The sequence below is a fragment of the Hydra vulgaris genome, chromosome 12 (assembly GCF_038396675.1).
Source record: "Hydra vulgaris chromosome 12, alternate assembly HydraT2T_AEP".
Taxonomy (NCBI): Eukaryota; Metazoa; Cnidaria; class Hydrozoa; order Anthoathecata; family Hydridae; genus Hydra; species Hydra vulgaris.
In genome coordinates this window covers 68,590,001-68,612,536 of record NC_088931.1, presented here as the reverse complement: position 1 = coordinate 68,612,536, position 22,536 = coordinate 68,590,001, and the positions used below count along the sequence as shown (strand labels likewise).

General features: G+C 27.0%; 3 protein-coding genes across 6 annotated transcripts in view; 1 reads left to right on the top strand and 2 right to left on the bottom strand.

The window, feature by feature from the left end:
- Nucleotides 1-4,358, bottom strand: part of LOC136088955 (uncharacterized) — a 202,786-nt gene extending 198,428 nt beyond the window's left edge. Inside the window, exons 1-2 of one of the 3 annotated variants that reach the window (XM_065814242.1) lie at nucleotides 4,210-4,358; nucleotides 1,424-1,592 (exon numbers count right to left, since the gene is read on the bottom strand). In XM_065814242.1, the coding sequence (XP_065670314.1) occupies nucleotides 1,424-1,489 (66 nt within the window). In that variant the 5' untranslated portion in view covers nucleotides 1,490-1,592; nucleotides 4,210-4,358. Of the gene's footprint in view, nucleotides 1-1,423; nucleotides 1,642-4,209 lie in introns of those variants that run through there. The other 2 variants (XM_065814241.1, XM_065814243.1) reach the window with 2 other exon arrangements.
- A 4,545-nt stretch (nucleotides 4,359-8,903) lies between these two features.
- LOC136088954 (uncharacterized) lies at nucleotides 8,904-13,437 on the bottom strand. Its single transcript, XM_065814240.1, has 2 exons — nucleotides 13,243-13,437; nucleotides 8,904-9,289 (listed from the first exon to the last, which is right to left on the bottom strand). Exons 1-2 carry the CDS (start codon nucleotides 13,354-13,356, stop codon nucleotides 8,999-9,001), a joined length of 405 nt encoding a protein of 134 aa, XP_065670312.1. The 5' UTR covers nucleotides 13,357-13,437; the 3' UTR covers nucleotides 8,904-8,998.
- A 680-nt stretch (nucleotides 13,438-14,117) lies between these two features.
- The window catches only part of LOC136088953 (uncharacterized), a 149,970-nt gene continuing 141,551 nt past the window's right edge, over nucleotides 14,118-22,536 (top strand). Inside the window, exons 1-2 of one of the 2 annotated variants that reach the window (XR_010642664.1) lie at nucleotides 14,118-14,219; nucleotides 16,725-16,792. Coding sequence is in view for 1 of the 2 variants with exons in the window: in XM_065814239.1 (XP_065670311.1) it covers nucleotides 16,735-16,792 (58 nt within the window). In the remaining variant the exon portion in view is untranslated. The remainder of the gene's footprint in view (nucleotides 14,220-16,724; nucleotides 16,793-22,536) is intronic. The other variant, XM_065814239.1, reaches the window with a different exon arrangement.

Here is a 22,536-nt window from a genome sequence, read left to right as displayed (position 1 = left end):
CACAAATGCTTTGATGTAACAATGGGAAGTTACGACGGAGCAGAAATTTGCAAATTTGTAGGCTTATATATTTTAAATTCCCTAGCTAAAATAGTTCATTTTAATCAATTAGGCCTGTACCGTGATGATGGCTTAATAATAATGCAAAAAAAATCAGGGCCTCAACTTGACAAAGTCAGAAAAAATATTATAGAAATTTTCAAAAACATTGGCTTTCAAATTGAAATAAACATTAATTTAAAAATAATTAAATTTCGAGCTAAAATTTGAAACAAAAATTGCAAAAAAGTGAAACAGAAATAGAAATATAATTTGGTTTAACTCTCCATACAGCAAAAATGTTTCAACAAACATTGGAAAAGCGTTTTTAAAATTAGTTGACAAACATTTCCCTCCCTCTAATAAATTGCACAAAATTTTTAACAGAAACATTATTAAGGTAAGCTATAGCTGTACAAAAAGTATTGAAAAAATTATAAAAGGCCATTTTTTGCATTGATCAATAAAAATCAATTTCTCAAAGAAAAAAATACTGAAAACTGTAACTGCAGGCAAAAACTTAACTGGCCAATGAATGGCAAATGCTTATCTAAGAATATTATTTACAAATGCATTGTTTCCTCACAAAACAACCCTGATGAACAATATCTTGGCTTAACCGAGGGCAAATGGAAAAAACATTATGCTAACCACAAACAATCTTTTAAACATAAAATATACTCAAAAGAGACTGCTGTCTAAATATATTTGGCAACTAAAAGAAAAAAATATCAATTTTAAATTAAACTGGTCTATCCTAAAAACTGCGCCTGCCTATAATTTCCAAAAAATGTATACTATGTTTACAAGAAAAATTTGAAATTATTCCTCATTTAGATCAAGAAAATTTATTGAATAAAAAATCTGAATTAATTTCTAAATGCAGACATGAAAATAAGTTGATCAGTCAAAAATTTATCAGTCAAAAACAAATAATCAGTCTAAAAATTATCCTAATTCTAAAGAATTCTTTTCATGATTTTTTAATTATCTAATGTAGTGGATGCAACTTCCTGGTTGCAAAACACTACAGGTATTAAATAATTAATTATAACAACTCCCAACTTCATGTGAAATAATTTTTCTATAACTTGAACTTTTTTATGTTTAGACATTCTTCCTGATAAACCTACTGATGGTGAAACATTATGTTGAAGATAAAAGATAGATAAGTGTTTTTACTAATTCATATATATATATATATATATATATATATATATATATATATATATATATATATATATATATATATATATATATATATATATATATATATATATATATATATATATATATATATATATATATATATATATATATATATATATATATATATATATATAGATCTTCACCCTATAAACAATGTAAGTAATAAAATGTAAACCTTCGAAGTCTTTTTCCATGCTTTTTGTGTAAACGACAACATAATGCACGGTGTGCAACATTTCATGATCTTTTTTTTCGACAAACATCCACATATGTCGCAAAAATATTATATGTTTCTAAGACTACATTTGGATTAGCAACTTCCGTTGATGTTATTAGGTCAGCATCTATTTAGTGAAAAGAAATTGAAAATAAAAATAAGTACAAAATCAGGTTACAGATTTTAACAAATAGTTGACAATTACAAATACTAAAGCAGCACATATAAAAAGAACTGTGACAAATATTGAATATTAAATTTTATTAATAACAACAACAATAACAATTTATTCTGAAAAGGGTTATTGGATTTCATGATTATTCCCCAATTGTATAATAATAGCAATCATATTATAATATTATTACAACAATTATAACAAGGACAGTTATAATACCTCAAATAATGATAATAATAACAATAGTAGCAATGATAACAATGATATTTATATCACGTATAATAATATATATTAATATAAATTTCGATAAGAATTCATGTACAGTAAAGCTTAGATAAAAATATAAGTTTAAATAAAAAATAAAATCATACTATACTATACTATAACTATTATACTATACTTTTATTATAAAGTATAGTATATAAAGTTTATATTCTTTACTATTAGTAATATATATAAACTTTTATACTATACTTTATAATAAAGTATAGTCTATACATTATTATAAAGTATAGTAGGGTAAAATGGGGCATTAAGCCCCATGGGGCATAACTATAATTACTTATAAACTATATAACTTATAACTATCTGTGTATGTAATCAATGAGTTAAAATACTAATATTTCTAGAGCAAATTAAAGTAGCAATTTTAGCAAAGTAAAATGGCAGTTAGATGAATGTCTATCATAGCCAGGCAATGATAGATGCCTACAATTCTGTCATATGTAGGCAGATGTCTGCCAACAATGCTTCCATGCATTATGGAGTTGATAAAAAGGCTCTTTTAAGGAGAGTGTGAGGGGAAATACAAGTAAATTCTCATCCAGGGAAGCGAACTGTTTTAACATCTAAGCAAAAAATCAAAGAAGCACTTCCCTGGTCTGCTACACACTCTTTTCCAAAGTTCATTCACGATAAAACAAGTAAAATTGTTTCAGGAGAACTGGCATTTTCCCATTTAACAAGGACAATTACACAATTTACACAAGGACAATTAACAATTTACACAAGCTCATTTAAACAGTGTCCTCAAGTTATGATGTCTACAAAAAATGCTGCAGAAAAACACACATTGCCCACTCCAACTGTGCCATGCTCTACACAAGTACTTCCCATCACTAGTGCTCACAATGCTTCTGCATCACTACTATGTGTATCATATTCAACATCATTCTCAACTGCATCATCATCAACAGAATCATCACTTTTAACTTCAGCACCTGCAGGACCTTCAAACATCATTGACACTTCAGCACCTGCAGCACCGCAAACATCATTGTCTACTTCATCATCAGGAAAGTCTTCTATTAGACACTTTTTTTTCAAAGAACTGCAGCCTAGATTTGCCCAAACTTTAGGGTATGGTAGGTTGGCTAGAGTCTCTAGGTTTCGCTACAGAGAAAGCCTAACAAGTGATGAATGTTTGAAGTGATGAGAGATGAAGAAGCAAAGAAAGATAACACTCCAATAAAAAAGACCACCAGAAAAAGAAATCTTCCAGCTGGAGATGATAGGGACAGTGATGAGGACAGCACTGTGTGCCTAAAGTGTAATATTCATGGAGGTCACGAAGAACAATGAGTCTGCTGTAACTTATGTGATGGTTAGTACCATATTAAATGCACAGAAATTCCAGATGGGGCTAATATTGTAGCCATGGAATAGATCTGTGAGATTTGGCTACAAACAATGTGAAAGTTCTCAAGTAACTTTCTTCGTTCATTTCACTTCAAACTAAGTAATAATTTAACATATAATGTTAAAACAAGGTGATGATTTTTTAAATAAAAAATGCATTGGCATTGACACGAAAGTCTTTCCAGGTCTGCGTTTTATTAAAAAGTTTAAAACTCAGTTTGGTAATAGCATAGAGGGCTAACCTCTTTATAGGCGATAAATGAACAAAAACAATGTCGATCTCAATTGATACCAGAATGTTTTTGCCTTTCTTCTTAATTAATAAAATACAATGAATAATTTTTTAGATAGAAAACAATTGTATAAAATGATTAATAGACCATTGCTTATCTACAAGCTGCACTTTACATGAGTTACGGATCAGAATAAATAAGTTTAAACAGTACCCTTTTCTCGTTTAAAAACTAAAATGAAAGGCAGAAAGACGTTTTTCTACTCAAAACTTTCTGGGATTCTACAAGTATCTCGCCTTCAACTAACACTTTTACTAAAAAAGATTATGGAAAAAAAACTTGTCTTGCTGCTGTTTTGCTTAAAAATGATTCCACATATATTTTATTTGAAATGTTCGTTTCAAGAATATTACTTTTGAAATGTTGGTTTTAAAAAACTGTTGATATTTCCTTTCATTGTTATTATTTATGGACTTCCATGAAGCAAAGGAAAAAATATCATGACTTCAAAAATGACATTCTCAAAGTAAAAAAGACTAAATTTCTATGTCTTGCCAGACTAAACTTATTTCAGTACGCCTTGCTTTTAAAAAAATGTAGGAAAAAAAAATCTAAAATAAAGGAAACAAACTTTCAAATCACATTTGTGCAATGTTTTGTTTTCACATGTAAAATTTTCATCACTATCTTAACTATACCTTTACAAAAATGCATTTTTTTTGCTTAATGCATCATTATATTGTTAATGAAAACCAAATCTATAATACTAACTTCTTCAGATCACAAAAACTTTACCGCAACAAGTAATATTATTTGCGCAATAAAGAGAAAAATTTATACTGTTCCTAAAAATAACATAATATATAATTCCAAAAAGAAAATTAACTGCTACAAAATGTGTTAAAAATATTATTATTTTAAAATTATTATATAAATAATTTTAAAATAATAATATTTTTAACAATAATTTATCTTTACAATCTATTTACAATTTTTTATCTTTACAATCTATTTACAGTAATTATTAACATATACAAAGAGATTTAACAGAAATAAATGTTAACATTGAGAAAATATATGCTACTGATCTTATTAAATATACAGATTATAAAAAAATTTAGCAAAATTTAGATGTATGGCTAAACATAAGAAATTAAAATAACTGTTGATTTTTTTGTTGTTTCCAGGAAAAAGTTTGAAAGTATAACGTAACACACCATTTTTCATTATCTGATATTAAATAATAGATGTAGAAATATTGCTGAAAAAAAGACAACTTCCATATGCTTAAATACCATTATGTATCAAATAACATAATATTTTCCTGTTTGTATTTTTGTAATGAGAAAAATCAAGAGTGCTGAAATTAAAAATTGCAGATTGAACCTTAAATTGCGTACAGTCTATATCTTTATCTATATCTATATCTTTAAATTATGTACAGTCTATATCTTTATCTCTATATATATATCTTTATCAATATCTTTAAATTGTGTACAGTCTATATGCATATCAGTTTGAGGATATCCATTCTTGAAAAATAATTTTAAAAATCTTTTTTAATAAATAGGATAATCTCGATAAAGGTCAGATTTTTCAAAAAGAGTCATTAAAAATGCTATTCATGCAAAAAAAATATTACATATGCTTTTGGAAACTAGTAAAATATGGACCATAACTACCAATGCATGAAGAAAATTATTTAAAAAAAATTATTTAGTTATTTTATTTAAAACTCAATTACCAGTGCCTTTACAATTTTAATACGCAATAGTAAATATGGACTTGTAATATCAAATAATACATTGCACATTCCAAAAGATAAAAGGTATTTTAATTATGAAGGATTATTTTATTATTAATTAGTGTATTAGGTTTTGGTAACTTTGAAATAATAATTGATTTTCAAGTTTTGAGAACTTTTCCTTTTATATGTAGAATTATATTTTATATTTCTATTGTATTTCTGCATTAGCTTTTTCAAATCTTTTATTTAATTGTTTAATGTTTTATAATGAAGAAAATAACATAAATTTATAAATAAATTGAATGAACAACATATTTTTATCTATTATATTAGGATAACATATTTTGAAATTATTCTTTTGGAAACTTTTAAGATGATATAAAAAAAAAGAGGTGTTTTTTTTTTGTTGACAATTTAGATTGTTAACAATATGCAGTGTTGTTTTATATTATTTTCATTTTTATCTATCGAAAGTTGTTGGTTATTTATTCTGTTTAAATCTAACTTATCACTTCTTGCATTAACTTTTATAAATACTTTACTGAATTACTGAGACTGTGGGCTAACATAAGCTAATGAGTTGAAGTGTTAAATTTTTCTGAGCTCCAATTTTCATTAAAAATGTATCCGTTTGTCCAATATATAGAAATAAGGAAGATTTGACTAAAACAAAGTATTATTTTATATTACTTTTTATAAGGCTAGCGGTAATTGCCGGCAGTGCCGGCAAATAATTCTGGGGTTAATTGCCGGCAGTGCCGGCAAATAATTCTTAGGTTAATTGCCGGCAGTGCCGGCAAATAAATCTGGGGTTAATTGCCGGCAGTACCAGCAAAATAGCAGTCTTGGAACTTCTTACAATGCAATCAAAAAATTGCAAATTATCTGTCGGCAGTGCTAAATATAGTATGAACTGCTCGCAACTCAATGAAAGACTTTAAAATATCTGTCGGCAGTACAAAAAACATATCATTGTGAGTTGCTTGCAATGCAATAACAGACATTGAATTATCTACCGGCAGTATGATTAAAGCCTTCGAACTTCTTACAATGCAATCAAATATTGCAAATTATCTGTCGGCAGTGCTAAATATAGTATGAACTGCTTGCAACTCAATGAAAGACTTTAAAATATCTGTCGGCAGTACAAAAAACATATCATTGTGAGTTGCTTGCAATGCAATAACAGACATTGAATTATCTACCGGCAGTATGATTAAAGCCTTGGAACTTCTTACAATGCAATCAAATATTACAAATTATCTGTCGGCAGTACAAAAAACATATCATTGTGAGTTGCTTGCAATGCAATAACAGACATTGAATTATCTACCGGCAGTATGATTAAAGCCTTCGAACTTCTTACAATGCAATCAAATATTGCAAATTATCTGTCGGCAGTGCTAAATATAGTATGAACTGCTTGCAACTCAATGAAAGACTTTAAAATATCTGTCGGCAGTACAAAAAACATATCATTGTGAGTTGCTTGCAATGCAATAACAGACATTGAATTATCTACCGGCAGTATGATTAAAGCCTTGGAACTTCTTACAATGCAATCAAATATTACAAATTATCTGTCGGCAGTACAAAAAACATATCATTGTGAGTTGCTTGCAATGCAATAACAGACATTGAATTATCTACCGGCAGTATGATAAAAGCCTTCGAACTTCTTACAATGCAATCAAATATTGCAAATTATCTGTCGGCAGTGCTAAATATAGTATGAACTGCTCGCAACTCAATGAAAGACTTTAAAATATCTGTCGGCAGTACAAAAAACATATCATTGTGAGTTGCTTGCAATGCAATAACAGACATTGAATTATCTACCGGCAGTATGATTAAAGCCTTCGAACTTCTTACAATGCAATCAAATATTGCAAATTATCTGTCGGCAGTGCTAAATATAGTATGAACTGCTTGCAACTCAATGAAAGACTTTAAAACATCTGTCGGCAGTACAAAAAACATATCATTGTGAGTTGCTTGCAATGCAATAACAGACATTAAATTATCTACCGGCAGTATGATTAAAGTCTTGGAACTTCTTACAATGCAATCAAATATTACAAATTATCTGTCGGCAGTACAAAAAACATATCATTGTGAGTTGCTTGCAATGCAATAACAGACATTGATTATCTACCGGCATACAATAACGGTATTGTAGTGCAATAGAACAAAAATGTCAGATATTTGCACGAAATTTGGTCAGGTTAACATTTCGACGCAAAAATTACAACATTCATTTTGAATATTTACTTTAAAAGTAATAGAACATAGGATGCACAGTTTGTTTTCTTATTTTTTTCAAAAACAAATGGTTATATGATTTATCATTTTACTTTAATTTATTAAATTAATTTAAACAAATTTTAACCTGATAAAAGTTTACTAATATTTAACTTGAATTGTCGTTTTTACTTGTTCCATATTTGATGTGATTGTTGCCTAATGATTCAAAAGGTAAATTTCTGTGTGAAATGTACCAAATGATGTCATTTCAACAGTAACCATACCACGAAGACTTCTTAGCTAACCTAACCAACAAAAATAAATAAATTAATATTATGACCATATCGGTAACTGTAAACATGTGAACGTTGTTGGTAATTCTAAAAATTAAAAAATCCTGTGTGCCCGTGTATATATGTATGTAAATATTAGTATCTGTGCATATAAATATATAAATATATAAATATATATATATATATATATATATATATATATATATATATATATATATATATATATATATATATATATATATATATATACATATATTATACAAAAATCTCTGTATTATTACTAACTTTCATGCAACTAAAATATATTAGATAGCCACTAATTGTACTGAAAATGTAGCACAAAATCAATAAAAATACTATATCATCTTCAGTTCTCGGTTTAAAAAAACAGATAAAACTAACTGGCTTTCCTAACAAAATTCAACGGCTATTATACAAAAATATAAAAACTCTCTGTATAAATACTAAATTTTCAATATGCTTTTATAAAATATAATAAGAAAGTAAATTATTACAATGAAAATAAACAAGGAAACAATGAAAATACTATATCAACTATAGTTCTTGGTTTGTAAAAGGCCTTTTCAAATTGGTAGGCCTATCACCCTCACTCAGACAACAGCGACAAAAGAACTTTTTCGACGATTTTCCTGTAATACCACTACAGCAAACGTGATACCAGTTTATACAGTGATCACACTGCACCCAATCTGACTGTGGAAATTGTGCTGGAGATTCATTTGATTTACAATCATTGCATCGATACGCCTTTTTATCTGCATTAATGAAACGCTGTATTGATTGAATTAGGCGCCATGCATCAGCCAAAAAGTAAGACTTTATTTCATTTAAACCAAATCGACTATCACAAACAATAGCACTGAAATTACATAGAATATCTTTGCGCTGGCCTTTACGAGCACAATTTAAAATATCTCCAATTGCATATTCACTAACAATATGCTTCAGTCTAAATGAATCTTTTTCTAAGGTTGTCATTTTTTCCCATACTTTCAGACAAGTACTTTTATACACTCGCTGAGATCGAGGCAAAGGAGGTCTACCCTGTTTTATTGCCATAGCAGGAAATTTTAGATGCTGAATTGACATATTCAACTTTTGATCGTCTAAGATTTTACTATTTATACTTTTGTTTGTCAAATTGTTTGTCTCTACAGCTAAATTTTCCTCATCTAAACTATTTTAAAAAATATTAATAGCACTTACTTTATCTAAATTTTCACCATCAACACTTTCCGACTCAACAAGGCATGATTGAGTTTCAAAGCCCTGAACGTTTGAATTTCTTAATGATGATAAAATAGATGTAGTGACGCCTGCTTCAACTCCATCTGGGATTTGATTATGCTGTTGCCATTCTCCACGTATAACCTGTTGTTCAATTGAATTTAGATATTGAAGAGCCTGCGGAAATGTTGCCTTTGACTCGTCACTTAAAATGTTAGCAATCTTCATAGCAATAGAGTACGCTGCCTGGAAAAATTTTAAATTATTAAAACAATTACAACATGATAGTAATTACAGACTTTTTATAAATAACCAAAATAATTAAGAGTTAAATATTTTTTATTTTAAGTGTCTGGGTATCTTTAAAAAAGTAATACAAATAAACAATCAAACCATAAATCTTTTTTCACGCGTATCGTACAGTGTTGAAGGTATAACATGTGTTACTTTTGAAGAAACATTTAATGGTGCTACAGTCGTATTTATAATCCATCTCTTATTAACTAATGTTATATCAAATATGTGCAATTTTAAGGGTAGAAATTTTTCAAAATATGTAGTATTTTCAAATTTTTATTCAGAATATAGAATAAAAAACTCAAAAAGCTAAGTAATTTGTTTTCTATGCACGCATACTATAATTACTACTAATTGGTATATATTACCAAGTTTGTTTAACTTCGCTGATTGCATTCAAATGAAGGCTGAATACCAAATATTCTTTAAACTTCAGTTACAAATACTTCAGTTTAACGAATACGAGGTATTCCAAATTTTGGTTAAGAAGTTTTACAAATTATGTTTGAATAAAGTTTAAATAAAGTTTGAATACAATCTTACTGCCATGTTGTGCACAACAAACACTCCATTCTATCTAGTGTCAACTAATGGTTTCATTAGACTTATCAAATCAATCAACCCAAAGCATAAGGGTCATCTGAGAGTTTTTTCAGGAGTCAAGTTGTTACTTTAACAAGATCAAAACTACAAATGTTGAGAAGCTGATTTACATAGCTGATAAATTTAAATACATTTGAAATAAACATTACTGTCGGCGGTCTATATCTTTATAAAAAATTCAGCAATACCTTACTATATTATTTTAAAATATCAAAAATATGTTATCCATACTTACTTTTTTTAAGTGTAGAGCTCGCTCTTTTAAACTTTCTTTGAGTAGCTAAACTATTTTTATCCACACCATAATGCTTGCAAACATACCTACAATACTGAATGGTGGATTCAGGAACATCAACAATTTTTTGCTTTACTAATTTATTAAAATTAGCAACCTAAAAAAAAAATAATAATAAATAACGCAATGATTTATATAACACATAAATACATCAAAGTGAATCAAATAACTTGTGATCAGTCAACTATGTTGAAATGATTGTTTATGTTGTTTAACACATTTAAAAGCCATCTTGTTTTTAATAAATGCTCATTTTTTTTTACTTATAAACAAACTCAACTTGTTACAAAAACTGTTTTTTTTTTTTTTGTTAATTCACCTCCTCAAGGCCAAGAAGGTCGCTACAGATGAGGAGGCTACTTATTTGTGGTATAACCCTCTCTCAACTCTATAACTCTGAAACAGGGACCTTGACGAACAAGGTTCCTGTTTCGGAGTCAACACGGTACTACCAGGGACGTGGTGAGGAGTATGAAGACTATGACTATGAAGACTATAACGACTATGAAGCAAGCGCTCTACCACTACACCACTACCACATATTTGCTAAATATATCATTTAAAAATACAACTTGTAACTCTTGTTACCAACTAATGATCATTATATAAAATGTAACAACAAAAAATACGAAGTGCAACTTTTTTTCAATAATTGGCAAAACTAATTAATGATACAAATTGAAAGCACAAAAATATATATATATATATATATATATATATATATATATATATATACATATATATATATATATATATATATATGTATATATATTTTTTTACTTACTGCGCTTTAATCAATGAAGACTTGCTGCCTTATGCCAAACCCTCATTCGATATAGTGAATTGTAAAACATTAATTGGATTTAGTACATTGACTATCTATAGTTCACAGCTGCAAGGGAGTGATGCTACAATAACTGAGGATTTTGTATGCGGCAATCTTAAAAAGTCTCACTGATGTAGGTATGTGCGTATCCAATGAGTTACGGCACCAATTATGTAATAAAAATCTTTGACCATTATATCAAAGCGTGCTTACTTTTTAGAATTTTATATCAACATTGACATTTTAAAAAAAGTAGAAGAGCTTAACTTTGTTTTTGAATAGTTTTTTTTTTATAGTTACACCGCTTTTATTGAAATAACTTTTCTTAAAAACTTTTTTTGATCAGTTGTTGATCAGACATCAAATGTGCATGCCAAATTTTATTGAAAAAGATAATGTAGCAGACATCTTATTTTATGTAGCAGAACATGTACCTAAATTAAAATTTCGTAAAGAAAGCAAAACGTTACGCTTCTAAACAAAAAGTTTTATAATAAAATTACCATTAGCCAAATCTGACATTTTAAAACTGGTTGCAGTGTTATTAAGCAATCCTTGTAATCAAATTTTGTTACTTAAATGAGAATAACTGTTTGTTATGAAATTTTCACTATTGTAATGCTGATTTTAGCCTCTTTTCAATGATATATAATAATCAATAAAAAAAATGGTTTAACATTTTTACACACATCCCTAACTGATGAGAGCACAATAAGCAAAAAAATATAATATTTACAGCCCCCATAACTGTAGCACTACCCACCTTTACACCTTTATTTTGATACTGAGTTATAGAAATTTGATGTGAACTGACAAAGTTGTAGCTAAAACCCTACTTACTAATAAAAATCTCATGAATTTGTTACCTAGGACCTCAAAACTTTTTATAAAATTGACAGAATGAAAATCATTAAGCAATTAAGATTATGAGCGAATAACTTTTAATCTATTTAAATTCATTTTACTTATTATTCCTTTTCATAGCATACATAAATGACTTGCCAGAAAAAATCAAAAATATGGTGAAAATATATGCAGACGACACTAAAATCTTATCAGCTGTATATTCAATTGAGGACGCCAAATTATTTCAAAAAGATTTAAATATTATAGAAGATTGGTCAAAAAAATGGTTAATCAAACTGAATGAAAGTAAATGTGTAGTTATGCAATATGGAAAAAACAACATAAATTTTAATTACACAGTAAAGGGGTCAAAAAATAATAATTCTACGCATGAACATTGGTGTAAATTTTGATACATCACTGAAATGGAAGAAACACATAGTAGCGTGTTCATCAAAAGCTAATGCAATAATGGGAATGATAAAAAACACTTTTGTTCATTTGGATCAGCATCTTCTCAAGCAACTATATACTACTTTTGTTAGACCTCTGATTGAATTTGCAGCACCAGTTTAGTCACCAAACCTCAAAGGTGACATTGAAATATTAGAAAGGGTGCAACACTGAGTGACAAGGATGATAAAGAACTTAAGAAGCTTGCTGTATGAAGACCGTTTACAGATACTTGGTTTAACAACATTGTCAGAAAGAAGGAAGAGAGGAGATCTTATTCAAATATTTAAGATTTTTAATGAGATTGAAGCAGTAGACCTTTTAAACAAACCAGTATTTTCAAAATCATGCAGAGGTCACAGCAGAAAATACAGCAGAGAGCAAACCAAGTTTGTGCCAAGATAGAATTTATCATAAATAGAACTGTGAATTTGTGGAACAAATTGCCATTGGAAGTGGTCATGTCGGGAAATGTAAACATTTTCAAAAACAGTTTGGACAAATTTTTGGCATTAAAAAAAAAAAATAATAACTTAGAACTAACTATATATATATATATATTTTTTAATTTGTTCATTATTATCTTGAGTAAATTTTTGTATATTTTTAGATTGTCAAAAGCTGTCAAAGTGAGTTTTTAACTCACTCGCTGTTTTTTTAACAGCTACAGTTTAAATACTACTACTACTACTACTACTACTACTACTACTACTACTACTACTACTACTACTACTACTACTACTACTACTACTTATTCCGCTTTATTTATTTTATTTTACTTATTCCACTTTATTTATTTTACTTATTCCACCTTAGATAAAAGATCATGTTAAACATGATCAAAACATGATGTTTTATTTATACTAAGTGTTTACTTACTGTTCTTTTTGTATCTCGATTAATTGGATGGCAGTTGTCTTTACAAAATTTTAGCAAAGCTTCTTCTGCTTCTTCAAAAGATGAATAAATGGCACCGTGACAGAAGTTAGACATTTATATTAACAAGAATGTTGAAAATTTAAAATATTTAATCTTAAAAGCTAATTGTGCTTTTTTTGAAAATTAAAGTATGCGAAGAATTTGATACTTTTTTACGCATATTAATCGAAAATTGATACTTCAATACTTCCTGCCGGCAATTAACCCCAGAATTAATTGCCGGCACTGCCGGCAATTACCTTTTGCGTTTTTATAAGTCCTTTATATCTCCTTTTTTTTTGTATTAACGTTGTTGTAACATAAATATGAATAACAAAACCACTTTGTAGTGTTAATATCTTAGTAATACTAGTCATTTCAACAAAAAATATCCAATATTCGTCTAAGAAAGTTGTTTACAAAAGCTAAAACAACGAAAAGTGTCTTATAATTAATAAAACAAAACCATCATTTTGTTTATTTATCCCCTATTAAAAAGTCATATACTAAAACCGCACGCTGTAAAAGTCCTTATTGTTTGCTAATTCTTTTGGTGCACTTATGCCAGTTCGCACTTATCCCAGTTTTTACAACTACTTCGCATTTATGCCAGTTTAGACTTATGCAAATCCCAGTTCAAACTTATACCATTCGCACTTATGCCATTTTGCACTTATGAAATTCTCACTAATTTCAGTTCGCACTTATTCAGCACTGATCTCAAAATATAACTATTTTATTTCAAAATATAACTATTTTTTCATAACTTATTCAGCACTGATCTGAAAATATAGTTATATTTTGAGATCAGCGTTATTCAGTCGTCCCCGAAATTGATATTTTTCTGACCCTGACGTCTGAAGTCTCACTAAGTTTGTGACGTCCTCAGATAGCGTGATCAGCAGTGATTTGTTTAAAAAAATTGAAAATAATAAAAGGTTTTTAATTTACCGATTTAATTTGGATAGACAATATGTTTTTTAAATGCCATATAGGTTGAACTAACTAAGTAATTGTTTATAATGTAAACTTAAATGAGTTATATAAATAAACCAATTAGGATATAAATATGATATTTAGAAATTAATATAAGTATAAAGTTCATTATCATTTTTATCGCCAGATTTGATATTATTATTATTGTTATTACAATAATTAGTGTTATCATTATTGTTATTGTTATTAATATATAAGAAATCTTAATATTTGTCTTTTGTCTTTAAAAGATGAAACACAAATAAAGATTTTAATAGTGTTAACTATTGGCAGTTTTTTTTCAAATTAATTAAATAGCTAAGAATGTTAACAGTAAAAAAACCCAAAGTAAACAGGCAACAGTAAAACCCAAGTAAACAGGCAACAACCTGTTTACTTGGGTTTTGGTATAAGGATCAAACAATATTTTTAAGGTGGCAGTAAATATTAATTTTGTAAATATCATATATGTATATATATATATATATATATATATATATATATATATATATATATATATATATATATATATATGTATATATATATATATGTATATTATATCATTGTATTATATATATATATTATATCATTATATTAGTTTTATATAAGCAATGAAATTGCTTATATAAAACTAATATAATGATATAATATATATATTTATATATATATTATATCAACTATAAACTTTTAAAGTAGTTTATAGAAGCAATAGACTTAATGGCAGTATACTACTTTGCATTTATTATTAAGCTTTTGATGCTAAATAATTATTTTGAAGAAACTCTTGAAAGCTTCTTTTCGCATCCAATCAAGAAAGTTTATACATTTAGTGGATAAACTATATAATAATAAGAAATAAAAAAATGTTTAACTTTGTAAATTCAAAGAATGTCTTATTTAATTCAATAAGTCATTCTTTTTAATAAACAATTCTCTTCTGGAGATCTATTTGTCATTATAGGCTAATTAACACAAATTAATTAAAAAATATTGATGAATTCTCAAGGCGTACTATGTCATTTATTGTTGTTTTGTAATTGATGACAATGACATTTCACTAAGCTTTTTTTATTATTTGGAATGCCAGCTTTTATACACTTGGATTGAGCCATACATTTTATATCAAAGTTTATGCCTCAATCCAAGTGCAAGATATATTCCTCCAATTACAGGTGTAAACAGGAATCGTATGAATGACACTGATGATCTTTTGCTTACGTCTTTCAAATTAATGTCACATTGATGAAATTATTCTAGTCTCATTTTACCAGAGCCTAAAAAAACATCAATTATAGAATTTGTTTTTTGACATTCATGATTATAACAAAACACTCGTATTCTATTTTTACTAAGTCTTTATAAGACGTAAATTGAAAAATCCATACTGTGGTCTCTACCTAAAATTCTACTATATTTATAACAAATATCTTGAAGATAATTTTGCGATGTCACTTTGCAATGACATCGCAAAAGGAAGAAGCATTTTCTTAACGATGACGAGATGAAAAATAGATTAAAGAGCAAAAGAAAAACAAATATAAAATTGTTTAGAATAAAAAATTTGAAAAATAAAATAGAAAAAGTAAAGTGAAAACAATTAAAAGATTAAAGATTAAAAATTGAAGAAAAACATTAAATAAATAGAAGAACTAAACGCAAAGATAAAAGAATAAAAATGTTTGTGATAAATTCGAAAATAAAAAAACTTTAAGTTTTTACAAGATACAAAAATAATATTTTTTAAGTTTTATTAATTTATGTTGTAGGGATTGTTTATACTGTCATATATTTTTGTGTATTGTTTATAATGTTGTGCATTTTTTTGTATTTTTTATATTGTCGTGTATTTCTATGTTTTGTTTATACTGTTGAGTAATTTTGTGCATCGTTTATATTGACGTTTACACTTGTATATTGTTTATGTCTTCGTGTATTTTTTTTGTGGTCTTGTTGCAAATTATTTTTATTGTTGCTTTTTATGTTGCTATTATTCAAGTTATTTCTTTTTTTTTTTGTCTCCTCATAACATTTAAAAATAACGTTTTTTTTAAAGTTCTTCATTATTTTTATCATCCTTCTGATCGTCAAACGTTGTGTTATCTCATTCGTTCGTTATCTATCATGTCAGTTTATTTACTTTTGTCCTTTTTTGTGTTATTTGTCTTGCTTTTTTAATTATTTTTTTAATTTTTTTTATTTTGTTTAATTTTATTTTGGTTACTATATTACTTTTTTTTTCTTTATTTGTTTATTTTATTAAGGTGTCACTCCAATGACTAGTTTTTAACTATGAGTGACACCGAACCTAATTTTGTGAAATTATAGATCTTTTTGTAATTATTTCAATTTTATGGTTAAATAAATGGATAAAAAAAAAGAAGATAATTTTAGATACTTATGTCATTTCATATTTTTATTGAAATATTAGTATTGCTTTAAATATAAATCAATGGTTTTTCTTGTTTTAGACAAATGTAAATGACGAAAGTATTGATTCTTATTCTTTTGCATATTGCTGCGGAAATAGTATCTGAAAGTATGTTTTCTTATGTTTCTTGAATTCGAAGATCTTTTGTAATTTTTAAATAATACTGGCATCATGATCATCCTTGATTTTATACTTTTTAAATAATACTTGTCATCATGGTCATCACCATGATCCTTATTACCATTATCTCAATCATGATCACGATCACATGGTAATGATGATGATCATGGTGTTGGTTGTCATCATCGTGGTGATTATAATTATGATCAAGATGATAATCATGGTGATAATGATTATGGTGATGATGATATCATCATCAACACAATCATTATCATTGCTAATAATACTAGTTATTATTGTCACCATGATCATTATCAACATTATCACTTTCATTATCGCATTGTGATCATGATTGTGATTATCTTCATGATCATGGTGATGATGGTGATTATAGTCATGATTATGATCATGATGAAGATTATGATGATGATGATCATGGTCATGATGAAGATCATGATAATGGTGATAATATTCATGGTTATAATGATGATCATAATCATGATGACCATTATGATATTGATCAAGATCATCATTGATTATGATCATTTTTATGATCATGATGATGCTCAATATAATTATTATCATATGATCATATTGATAATGATCATGATGATGATCATGGTTTTGATGATGATGATTATGATGATGATAACAATATTATAATGATCATGATTCTGATCATGATCATGATGATAATGATGATGATGTTAATCATGATCATGATTATGATGATCATAATTATTATTATGATGATGATCATGATGTTTATGATGATGATGATTATGATGATGATTATAATGATGGTAATGATTATGATGATTATCATGCTGTTTATCATGATCATGGTTATGGTGATGATGATCATATTATGATGCTAATGATGATGATCATGACCATGATGATGATTATAATGATTATGATAATGATCATGATCACTATCATGATAATCATTATAATTATCATGATAGTCATCATGATAATCATAACGACTATCATGATAGCGATCACTATCATGATAATCATTATGATGATGATAATGTTCATTATCAACATGATGATAATCATGATGATGATGATCATTTTCATGATCATAATAATCATGATAATGATGATGATCATGATTGACTCTTAAAAATATTGTTGTTTTATTTTTATATAGTGATTGATTTTATCATTTGACAGATCTTCATTAAAAGTATGTATGCTTTATATAAGCTAGCCTGTATATAAAATACATTTCTTATATTTAACTATGTAATGCCTAAGCATTACATAGTTAAATATAAGTTAAACCTGTTTATTTTAAGGTTTTAGTGTGACTAATAGTATTTACTAGCTTACTGAAACCAAAAAAATACAGTTCTTTGAGATAGAGAGAGTTTGATTATTTGGAAAAATTACAACTTTGTGATGAAACTTATAGTTTCATGCTCTTTGGCAATTATTTGGCATCATTTTATTCTTTAAATCAAGAAAAAACCGTTAAAAAACCATTGAAAAATAGAAAATACTGAAATTAACGGAAGAAAACAATAACAAAGCAATAGAATGATTACTGTCATCAAAACAAACAATTTTTTAATTAGGAAATCGCTTTATTACCCATTTTAAAAATGAGTGAGAAGAAACTTGTTTTGATGCCTGCACTTGGATACCATTTCACTCTTTTGGTTAGCAGATTTTGATTTTTGGAAAATAGAATTTCATATTTTTCGTTTATGCATAGTTTATGCATAGTGCAGGACTTCATGTTTGGGTTGTAAGCATTGCACTGCTTAATTATTTTCCATTTAACAACTGGGTTTAAATTTGCATCTTTTTATTTCCAAAATTCTTTTAAAATGTTCAGTGCCATTTTTGTATTTGAGAATTTTAAATGATATTGTATGGTTTTAATTTTGAATGGTGTTTCACTTATACTGATGTAGATTTTGTTGACAGGAATGTTATTAGGACTGTTGGAACTTATATCAGCATGGTATACAATATTTTTTGTTAAGCATTGGTTTGATAAAGGGCAGCTTGTTTTATTAAGGCACTTGCAGTTGGTTTTTAGTGGAATTTTTCTGTTGTTCATAATTTGTTGATTGTGTGCATTTAAAATAGGTTTCATATATATATATATATATATATATATATATATATATATATATATATATATATATATATATATATATATATATATATATATATATATATATATATATATATATATATTTATATATATAAATATATATATATATATATATATATATATATATATATATATATATATATATAAATATACATATGTATAAATATATCTATCTATTTTTACGTAAACGAGATGTAAGATTTTACGCAACAATACGTAGCACTGTAACATAACGCTACGCACAAAATGTTATGTAACAACATATAACATTTTGACCTAATGACACATAACATTGTAACCTATGGTATCTTTCTATTTAGTTGTTTTTTGTTAATTCATGTGTACTTTTATTTATATGGAGAGAGAGCTATATATAGAGAAGTCAGAGAGATAAATTAGAGAGTGTTTGCACAGAAAGATAAATTAGAGAGTTATTGCACAGAAAGTGCTCACTATATACATAATTGGCTAAAGCTAATCATGTATATAATACATTGAATTATCTCATTAGAAAGGTTGACATTTTATATCCATTTGCTTGCGGGTTTATAAAAACTCGTGAATTATTTTGCTAGTATTATTGACAAAAAAAACAAACCGTGATGCAACGTAACAAAATCTAGATATGAGACATGGTAAAATACGTAACTAATTAAGACGAATCTATTTTACAATAAAATAAATAATGATAATTAGCAGTTTTAAAAAATATATTTTTTAGTTAATAATTTCTCGACAAACGCATTGTTAAATACTGTAACTCATGAGTTACACAACAATTAATTTTTAGTTATTTAACAAAGTTGTTATATTAACAATATAATTTATATATTTGATTATTTATGTATTTGATTATTAAAAACGCAATAATGGTTTTTAAAACTATTGTAATTAAAAAAAAAAGAAAAAAAAATTAACCCATGGTTGTGGGTTAGTTTTTAAAAAAGACTTCTTAAAGGTAAATACAACTTTTAGAGCTTTAAAAGTTGTATTTACCTTTAAAAAAAAATGTACATTTAAAAGTTAAAATAACTTACGGTACTTTAGAAACCTAATTAGATTGCTTAAGTACGTAAGTTATTTTGTCTTATAAGCTACTTATTACCTTTAAAAGTATAACTAATCAAGACATAACTTAACATAAAACATGTAAGAATTAAAATATTATTAAAATGCGTCACAAATACAAACTTTTTTTGTTACACTACGCCTTTTTTTTTTTTTTAAAGGGTATCTTATTGAGATGTGACATAACCATAAAAAAAATCTATGTTTGAGACATGTGTTAGTTACATTTCATTACATCTCAATTGATTAAACTTTAGAAAATTAAAAAAAAAAAACATTTGAGACATAGCATTGCAAATTAAGACTTAATTTTTTTTTCGTAACCAATTGAGACAAAGCTATTTTACAAAAAAAATAAAATAAAAGATAATATTTAGCGATACGGCAATGATGAACAATTACTGCATTTTCAAGTTTATTTACTTAATATTTAATTAATAATAAGAGAATGTAACTTTGTTACCAATTGTAACCAATTGAGACATAACGTAACTTTAAAATATTATATTGGTATGTATATATATACATATATATATATATATATAATATTTATACTTTTATTTTTTTTAATAAAATGTTTTTTTTAATTTTTTTTTTACTATAAATCATGCACAGAGTGTTGCTACATCGACTATGTTATAGCCTGACTCGCAACAAAGCTACATCGACTGACAAATAGCCGGATTCGCAACAAAGTGTTGCTACATTGACTATCTTATAGCCTTACTGGCAAGGTAGTGCTGCTACATCGACTGAGGCAGGCAGTCTATCAAGTAACAAAAAAAAACAAACATAGTCTTGCATTTAAATTTTTACTTTTTGTCAACAAATCTTTTTGACAAACAGTTAGGAGTTATACATATATATACACACATATATATATATATATATATATATATATATATATATATATATATATATATATATATATATATATATATATATATATATATATATATATATATATATATAGTTTATGTTAGTGTATTTTACAAACAAAGTTCTAAATGTTCTTAAAGAACAGAGCAAAATTAAATTAGTAAAAGCACTTATCTAATTTTTCTTTCTTCTACACAGTGTTTTTCCAACAGTAGATTTCCAGAAATCATATGTATATATATATATATTTTTTTTTCAACATCTTTGTTTCCAACAAGGCTGCAAACAACCACTGTTAGAGTGGAAAGTTACTGGAAGAGAAAAGATAAAGTTTATAGAGCAAGATAATGTTTGACAGATGACTTAAAAGATTGGAAGTTATATGAATTTGGAAAGTAAGATTAAGGAAGTGAATTCCAAACAACTGATATTTGAGGAAAAAAAGCAGATGAATAGGAATTTTTGGAGCACTTAGGAAAAGTCATAGTAAAATTATGAGACTTAATTAAATGAGGAGTAACAGGAGAATGAGTTTTGGTAGACGGCACAAGAGACTCTAGTGATTTAGATCAGTGCCTATTATAGTAATAATTGAAAAGAGAAAGAGAAGCAAATTTATGACAATTAAATAATGGTTGGAGGTTGGCTGCAAGAGCAGCTCCAAATATGTTTGCAATGTGTTTTTACACCTTGTCTTAAAGAGAAAGGGCATTTTTGGAAGATCCGCCCCAGATATGGTAATAGTCTTCCATACAAGGATAGATTTAAGATTTATAGATTTAAAGAATAGAATCCGAAATTAGAAAGTGTTGAACACAATAAAGAGATGCAGCCTCAGCAGATGTTAATTTTGTAATGGATTTGATATATGGTTTCCAAGAAAGATTGGAAGTAAGAGTTAATCCTAGAAGATGAACGATAGATAACTTATCAAGTATGTTACCGTTCACAAATAAAGAAAAATCTAAATTATTATTGCAATAACGATTAGCTGAAAAAAATTGGGTTTTATCTGAATTAAAGTTCATCAGCCACTGTGAGCCCCATGCTGTAGCAGAAGTGAAATCTTTTTAAAGCTCAAATGCCCCCTTTAAGCAATCAAAGTTTTGGCTCCTTTTCAAGATAAAAATAAATGTTAGTATCATCAGCAAACAAAGCCCCATTAGATGTGAGAATATCGGAAGATTGTTAATATAAATTAAAAAATGTATAGGGCCAAGGAAAGAATTTTGAGGAACCCTTGAAGTTACTGGATATGAAGAAGAGTGCTGTCAATTAAGGGCAACTTTTGTACTACAATTTTATCAACTTGTTGTTTTCATGTTTGGGGCAGGGGAGGCTAAAATTTTAAAGGCTTTTCTGTTTTCAGGCTCCAATCATTGCAATTTTTTGTGAAGCATCCTTATTTTTTATGTATATATATTATATATCGAAATATATATTGATATATTTATATATCTATATATATATAAATATATATATATATATATATATATATATATATATATATATATATATATATATATATATATATATATATATATTATTCAGATAATATTTACATTAACTACCCTTTTTAAAAAAAATAAAAACGTTTTAAAAAAATAGCATAAGTAATCATTTCTAAAGAATTCTTTTTATAATAGTGTCA